We start from the raw sequence: 8,169 nt of genomic DNA, 5'->3' as shown, positions 1-8,169 counted from the left end.
CTTGATATGGTAAGCTAGCACCGTCTGCTCCAACGAGCGACGCTTGCCGCGCTCGTGGTCAAGTCCCTCCTCCAAATCATGGAGGAAGTGATCGATTTTGTCGATCCACGACATTAGATCCGACACACGGCTCGGATCTAATTTTACCTCTTCCACCACAACCATTGGTGGATTCCCACGGTGATCAACGTTTCCTTGTGGAACGTATCCAGAACCACCGTGATGTAAAGGGGCCGCGAACGAGTTATCTTGCTCGCTGGCTTGGTATCCACCTTCACATGACAGCTGGGAGTCTCGTTCCCAGCTGGTTGCTGACGTTGAGGGCCTCGTCCGTCAGTATGACAAGACGCTTTTTTATTGCGACAAAGCTACATGGCCTTGACCCCAGCGCGAAGAACTTTCGCGCTGAGGAAGATTTTTATCTCGATGGTTTTCTTAAGCATCGATGGTTTAGTGGCAACTATAAGCGTGATAAAGTCTCGCTTATGCAAGCCTGGAGCGCGTTCATTCACGATGTCAAAGACATTGGACGTGAAGCCTGGCTTCAAAAACTTAACGCGAATCGCATTAAGTTTGAGAAACGAACTCCAACCGGTGCAAAGTATAAATTGCATCGGTTGTCACTTGAGGCCGGACATTCATGCCTCACGTGGGGTGATCCCTGTCACCCCACGTGAGGCATGAATGTCCGGCCTCGATTGAGATGCGGGATGCGATTGACGTTTTGCAATCGTTTTACAGGCGCCAGGGGCGAGTGTTTTCTGATGGGCCTTCTGAACCATCGGAAAGGATATTTATTGTGATGAATAGTTTCTTTAGACAAGTAATTGATTAGCTGTTCTGGCAAAAGCCGCGGCTTATTTTCAGGAGCTAGATGAGGCATTTTACAGTCTTCACTCCCCTATGTGGTCCCCACTGAAGCAGTTGTACCACAAGAACTTTTCTTTCGATGGCTTACGTCATCGTCATTACCTTGCACAGAAACAGGTGCAGGTGACCGCACGGGAGACGGAACGGGCGATGAGGGATCATCCTCATCGTCAGAACCAAAAAGACTATTAACTCGTCTATCAGAATGAGCCCCCTCATTCGAAGGCTCATAGTCAGCCGCCTCACATCTATCAGGCGACTGTTCTATTCTCCCCGAGTCGGCTATTTCGTCCGACTTGCATTCGTAGACGACCTCCAAAGAGGGGTCGTATTCACGTGGTGAATCACCACGTGCACTCGCAACCTCTAGGGTTGCGCGAGTAGAAGATACTACGGCAGACATTCCGTCTGCCGCAAGAGAAAACAGTGCGTCATCCGCAGCTGCACGAACCGAAGGCGCCGCACTATCAGCACCCCGAATGAATTTTGTTCTTCTTGCGATGGAATAGAAAACGACGGCTCTAACCTATCAACATCATCTTTAAATTAAGTGGTCACATAGTGACGACTTCATCCAATGACAGTCAGAGTGATAGTCGTTTAAGGGAGGGGGGATATAACGGGGTGTATCGTTACATGAAATTAACACTGAAAGGTTGTTAATTAATATATTATATAAAAGGTAGATAATATTTGGAGGATAATACTTTAAATAGTAATGTTTAGAATTCTTATCCATAAATAGGTATAGGCCATTATATTTTTTTTTTCGGAGACTAATCAGCTGTAGATGTAAACAAAAGAGAGAGACAGATAAGATAAGAATTCAATTGCATGTTGAGTATTTGTTTATAGAGAGGTTAGGGTTAACAGATACAAAGAAGATATACTTAATTATATGTATACAGTTTTGATTTCACCCTTTTTAAGCTTATTACCTTAAAGAGAAGTATTCCTCTGCACGTACTAGTGTACGTGAAATATCGTAAGGCACCACTCGCAACTGAAGTAGTGCGAAGTGGACTTGTACTGAAGCAGTACAAGTCGTAGTGCCCCGTTACACTATACTATTATGGATAAAGTTTCTGAACATTACTATATAAAGTAGTATTCTCTAAATATTATTTACCTTTTAGATATTATATTAATTTACAGCCTTTAAGTGTTAATTTCATGTAACGATACACCCCGCCCGTTACAGTGGGCATTCAATCAATAAAAAATATCAGTTAATCGATATTGTACCAAATGTTGAATAGCCAGTGTAAGAAAGGCTGGACAAAGCCATGCCTTCATGCGCTGCGCTTCCTCCAGCACCGGCGTATCTGCTACCGACTCCTTGCGCACCATCTCGGTCGTCTGTCTTGTTTAATATCTCAACTTTTTCTTAAAACCTGCGGCCTTGAATTGGAACCATTTTGACGCTCTTCATGCAAAAAAAGGCTACCTTTCAGATCTTTATAGAACCGAGATTTTGAACTGGCGTTCTGAAAGGTAAGAGGTTTATTGAGACGAAGCGATGAAGTACCCGTCTTCACAATGTGGTTTCCCGCAAGTTTATGCGCCTTTAAGTGGGCAATATCCCCCACCGCAAGGTTCTCCGTATTCTGGAGTACAATACCCGCAAGGTTACCCACCCCAAGATTAACCATATCCTGCATAGTACCCTATTGGCCATCCTCTAGCCTTAAGCGGGTATGTGCCGCTGCCACCGCAACAAGTGCAAGTCTACTGAATCTAACTTTGGAATCCTTCAAGTCCCAATCGACGTCGTCATCATCGCTCTCATTCTCATTCCCACTACCACTCTCTGGGTCTTCATCACTCATAGTAACAGCATTACTAGCTATTCCTTCTGCTTGTTCCTTCTCCTTAAGCTTCGTATCCACCGGGTTAGTATACTTTTTCGTTGCCTTTGTAGAGCGGTTTGCCTTCTTTCGTCGCAACCTATTTATCTTTAAGCTACGCTTGCTCAATTCCCCGTTCACGTGGTCATCTAGATTATGCTGCAGCAGCTTGCGGGCAGCCCGACGATTGCCATCCAGCAACCGCGTCTTCTGGCATTGCGCCTGCAACCCTGTAGGCACGTGTGTCAGATTTGGCAGCTATTCGCATTTAAAGCAGGAACTCACAAGCCAGAAGCTACATCAATTGGACTGTATGTAATAAGTCTTGTGCTGTCGTTGTTTGTAGGCTGACGCATCGTATCCACGATCTCGTTCTGCCCCTGTAGCATTCACTTGAGTCGTCCATTTAGCCGTCTCACTATATAAGGTTACTTATTGTCTCGACGTCTGTCGAATTTCACGCACGAAAGTGCGAGTTGATGTTCTTCGTCAATTTGTGATGGACACTGAGTCATATTTCGCAGAGTTGTGGCGCCTTCAGCCTATTGAACTCCTTCAAAAGTCACGCCAGCGTGGTGAAATGTATCTAAAGCGACGCCTTTGAGGTGAACATCGTTGAAGAAACTATACGAGACCGTAGGAGGAATCATTATTGTACACTGTCAAATTGAAAGTTTTCGTTTTTTGTTGGGCAACACAAATTAGCTCCAATGGCCCTCGGTGTTAATGAATATGAGTAGCGCTACAAGCACCAAGTGAGTGAATCAACTTTGTCGCTAGGATTGCTGATATGCTTTTATAGCATTTTTGTAATGTTGTGCACTTCGGATTTGTTCAAATAGATGGAACCATGGAACGAAGACTATCATCTTGTGTCATTGAATCAATTCGGCTACGGAGCATAGCATGCTACACATCAAAATCCATGCTTATCACCACAAGGGTTGATAAGCCACAGTATCGAGAGAAATCGCATAATGCTACAAGGCTGACGTATTTTGCATTTTAATGTGGGAGACATATGATTTTGGATGAATCATAGCTTGTTTATTGAATTGTAATTATCTACGAACCTGTGCACTTACGCTCACAAATAAGAGTGATTGATCGAAGGAAATAAGTAAGAAGCTTATTTTACATCAATACTACTGGATAAAGTTTGATCGATCGCTACAAGATTTCTTATAGCCGACATCGAGGAACGCTGTGACAATCTTTGTAGTCTGACAAGTAATTTAGTTTACCACCTCAAATGCAGAAATAGATTGATGAAACATGAGAAGAAGCTTTATTGATCTCGCGCAGCCAGCGAATAATTGTTCAACGTTCTGGTAAGTGCTCAACATGGAAAACCTTATTACGGTTCTTCACTCTATTATAAGCTTCAACAATCTTTTCACAAATATATTCCACACGACGTAAAAGTTTGAGGCGTAAACGCTCCTCGTCAACGTTGAGAGTAGAAGTATGTCGGGCCCGCAGCGATCGCATGGCTTCGTGGCTCTCCATGTGAGGTGTTTTAAGCGCAAATGCTGCAGTGCCCAAGCTGGACTCTGCCGAGATGAGACTTGATATCGACAGCGCATTGATCATGACTAACGCAGTAATCTTAAAACAGACCTGCATCACTAGAGATGTCACCGGACCTATCCGATGCGAACGAAGAAGTGAACAAACTGGTGGACCTAACACGCTTGCGACTAGTCATTTGTGGATTTTGTGCATTGACATAAAAACGTGTCAGCCCGCTCATCCTCTGGAGAGCTTGTGGCTGATGCATACGTGCGCGCATCAGCTGTACGACCAGTCCGTCATTGAAGCTCGGAGACAACTCGCGCATCCGGATTCACAAAAATTGTTTAATAGATACATCCTATTTGGAAAGAAGACAAGCGTCGAGTTCGAGATCCACTTTACTTTTTTATAACGAAAATTTCAAGATTCTTATTCTTGTTCGAATAGATTCGACTTTGCGACTTCATCATTTATGAAAGTAACACTTAATGGTTGTTAATTAATATGGGTTGTTTTATTCACTACCTAGTAAAGATTACAACTCCCTATATTAATTAACATTATAATCACAAACCTAAATCAGATATATTCACAGCTGAAAACCACCATCACTTGCAAAATATTATTAAAATAAGTACTTTCAGAATCTTTTCTGGCAGCCCTGGACGCGCGCAAAAAGAGAGACGGATGAGACTTTATTACATGATCTGTATAAGTATATGATAAAGTTATTAGGAACTAGAGAGAAACAGAAGAATTTAATTATATTAAATACAGCTTACTTTTAAATCTCTTTAAAGCAAGTGTTTTAGTTTGCGACGAGTCATTTCTGAATTTTGTGCATTGACAAAAAAACGTGTCAGCTAGCCCATCTTCGGAAGAGCTTGTGGCTGGTGCGCATCACCTGCACGACCAATTTGTCGTTAAAGCCCGGATATTTTTTCGCGGATCCGGAATCACAGTAATTGGTAAATGTGGTAAGTGGGCTCATAATATTTGGGAGGTAGATAAGCGTCTAGTCAGAGATCCGGTTCTCAGCAAAAGTAGACTGTAACTTTGCAAGCGGAGAGGTACTGGTGCACAAATCACAAAACATTTGATGTTTAATCGCTTTTGATCGGCAAAAAGATCAGTGCGTGCTCAATCGTGAAAATGCGGCGTCTCGAATTGTTGGATGGCTCCTGTAACGACAGCCACAATATTTGAGGAAGCTGATGACTCAGCTGGATCTCTTTTTCTTTGCAAATGCACTTAATTGCGACCAACAGAACCAATTTCAGGCATCTCGTTTCTAGTTAAGTAAGTCCTCTCCTATCAGCTCTTCCTGCACTTATGCTCAAATCTAAAATCCTTTTATTGACTTCCACCTGTGCGTAGTGGAGTAGGCAAAATTGTGGTCAAGTCTGTGGCCGTAACAAAATATCTAATTGTGATAAAACAGCGTAAAACCGGATCTTTGACTCGACGCTTATCTTCTTTCATTAACAATTTGAAAAAAAAATTAAAAAGGCAACTGCTCGCAAACGTGCTGAAATTCGTGAGTGCTTCTCTCCCGACTCTAAGTACTACTCTTCCAAATCAATTTTTTTCAAGGGCAGCCCACGAAATTCACAAAGCTTCGTGAGCTCCACCAAATTGCTCATCTCTTCATTTGCATCTATTAAACCGGAAACACACCTCGAGTGATGCAACTTTGTTTCCGCATAATTGCATTAGTCATGACCTGTGCACTGTCAATACCAAGTCAAACATCTGCAGAATTCAGAGCGGTCTTTACAACATTCGTGCTCGAATGATCCCACATGGACAGCCTCGAAGTCAAGGGAACGCTACGAGCTCAGCAGACTTCGCCTCTTTACATTAACAACGAGCGTTTCGATATTGGAAAGATGATTGCAAATTTCGTCAAAAAAATTATTGCCATTTATAAAAAAGGAAGCCTCTGAGAAAGATTAGTCCACAAGACAGGCAAAAAAAGCTCAACTTACATTAATAATACTGAATTGAGTTTCGTCGAAGCAACTTGATTTAAAGATTTAAAGTCCAAAAAGAAATTTGGTTCGTCAATTTAAATGCTGGAATATAAAAAAAGCTTGATCAATTTTGCAAATTACGCTTCTTCTCGTGTATTCAGAACGTGTATCACTTTAAATCTGTGTATCATCTTGCTATGCTCAAGAATGCACGAGGAAAAGAAGAGCCAAGTGAAATCGATGACACACGAGGACAGTCTACGTAGCAAAGTACGATCTTGATAAGATATGAAGTGCTACACGTTACAAAGATGGCATCCCGAGGGAAAATACTTCACGATACATATTGCTTTAAGTACATAATGTACAATAATTATTGTTTCTAAACTTAGCGCGATTTTTCTGACAAATTCAAGCCTACTCGTCGAAAATTTGATCCTCCTTTTCCAGGCAATCGCCATCGACGATCACGTATCGTTTCTTCAACAACGTTTTCCTTCGAAGAAGGCATCGCTTTAGGTAGTAGTTTATTCACTGAAGCTGTATATCTAATTGAGGGCATGACTGTATCCTGTTTCTTTTCCACTGGCTTTTCAATCTCTGGCACAATATGTCCCATTAATTCACCAAAAGATGCAAATGGGTACTTAAAGAGCCGCAAAAATTCCTCGCGTGTCATGGCTTCATCTTCACAATGACGAGTGCATAATTTATTCGGCTCATTCGAGAACTCGACATCCACCAATACCTTCTACCACACCAATTAAACCTCTTAGCGCAACTCTAAACAAACCACAAAAAAAACAAACATTGTCTTACGTACTGGGTTTTCATCGCGTTTGCGCTCTAAAAGGGCCACACCGTAATCAACAATCGATTGCTTAATATTATTGGCTTCGTCTTCTGATTCGACCAAAATGGCTTTCGTACCCGGGATACGTTCTCCGCGTAACCGTTTCATTTTCTCCTCAATAACTTCAAGCGAATTCCCAATTACAAATGTAACACATGTCAAAGCCTTTAATGTGTCGGGCATTAGCACCATCGGCGCCAAGTACACGGGGCCACTCAATGCGAGCACGTCAAGCGTTTTTGATTGGCTTGCAAGCAACACGGCGCGCTGGTGCAATTCGTACGTTTCTTCCATCGAGCGGAGTTGGAGCTCGATATTCTCCAACTGGAGTGAATGCTTCTGCTTCATGGCCTTGAGCGTGTCATCATACGCCTTGAGTTGCTCCAATGCCACGGCAAGCTCCGTCTCGAGGCGTGGCAATTCCTTCGTGATACGAGGCTCACACTCCACCAATTGTTTCTCCAGACGCGCTTGATTCATCTCAGCAGCCTGTAGGCGTTCCCGCGAGATAGCGAGCTCCATCATGAGCTCCGGGGCATTGGCGCGAGCTTCTCCGAGCTCCTTTTCGAGTCTCTCTTGGGTCTTTGTGGCAGCTTTCAACTGCTCGGTAAGCACCGCGATCGTTGTATTGGCCTCGACGATCTGACGCCGCAACTCCGCAATAGACTCGTGCTCCTCTTGCGACGACGGAAGCCGCTTCTCAGCGCGTCTTACCATGTACTCTGTTGCCATTATCGTTGTAACACATGGCTACAATATGGGCTTCTTATAAATATCGACTTTTGTAATGTAAACTCTTAAAATAATTCATTTTGGTGCCATAGAGATGTTTTTCTTAGCTTTAGTAGTTTTATGAGAATTATACATCTGACTGACTTCTTAAGTCCTATTTTAAGGCAGCCATTTAAAGTAATATTCTATCAAATTAGATAAAATTTATTGTTTTACTCTTATTTAAGTGGACATTGTAAACATATTTGTCTCCTTAAGCTAAGTGTACAGTACATTCTACATTTAGTTAATGTAACGGTGTATCGTTTGATAATATTAGCACTTAGAGGTTGTTAAGTAATGCACTATCTAAAAGTAAGATAATTTCTAGAAAATATTA

The 8,169-nt window shown here is 42.4% G+C and overlaps 4 protein-coding genes across 4 annotated transcripts; all 4 read right to left on the bottom strand.

The window, feature by feature from the left end:
- Positions 1-2,246: 2,246 nt before the first annotated feature.
- CCR75_005888 (uncharacterized protein) lies at positions 2,247-2,531 on the bottom strand (the record flags this gene model as incomplete). Its single annotated transcript, XM_067963962.1, has 1 exon — positions 2,247-2,531. One exon carries the CDS (start codon positions 2,529-2,531, stop codon positions 2,247-2,249), a length of 285 nt encoding a protein of 94 aa, XP_067818973.1.
- A 6-nt stretch (positions 2,532-2,537) lies between these two features.
- On the bottom strand, positions 2,538-3,106 carry CCR75_005889 (uncharacterized protein; the record flags this gene model as incomplete). Its single annotated transcript, XM_067963963.1, has 2 exons — positions 2,538-2,975; positions 3,017-3,106. 2 exons carry the CDS (start codon positions 3,104-3,106, stop codon positions 2,538-2,540), a joined length of 528 nt encoding a protein of 175 aa, XP_067818974.1.
- Positions 3,107-4,037: 931 nt separating this feature from the next.
- Positions 4,038-4,343, bottom strand: CCR75_005890 (uncharacterized protein; the record flags this gene model as incomplete). The annotated part of the gene is made up of 1 exon (XM_067963964.1): positions 4,038-4,343. The coding sequence occupies one exon, from the start codon at positions 4,341-4,343 to the stop codon at positions 4,038-4,040; it is 306 nt and encodes a 101-aa protein (XP_067818721.1).
- Positions 4,344-6,593: 2,250 nt separating this feature from the next.
- Positions 6,594-7,790, bottom strand: CCR75_005891 (uncharacterized protein; the record flags this gene model as incomplete). Its single annotated transcript, XM_067963965.1, has 2 exons — positions 6,594-6,953; positions 7,029-7,790. The coding sequence occupies 2 exons, from the start codon at positions 7,788-7,790 to the stop codon at positions 6,594-6,596; spliced, it is 1,122 nt and encodes a 373-aa protein (XP_067818720.1).
- Between the last annotated feature and the right edge of the window lie 379 nt (positions 7,791-8,169).

Source organism: Bremia lactucae, linkage group LG6 (genome assembly GCF_004359215.1).
Source record: "Bremia lactucae strain SF5 linkage group LG6, whole genome shotgun sequence".
In the NCBI taxonomy this organism is placed as follows: Eukaryota; Oomycota; class Peronosporomycetes; order Peronosporales; family Peronosporaceae; genus Bremia; species Bremia lactucae.
Note: the sequence above shows the minus strand (reverse complement) of the source record. Positions and strands in the feature narration are given on the sequence as shown.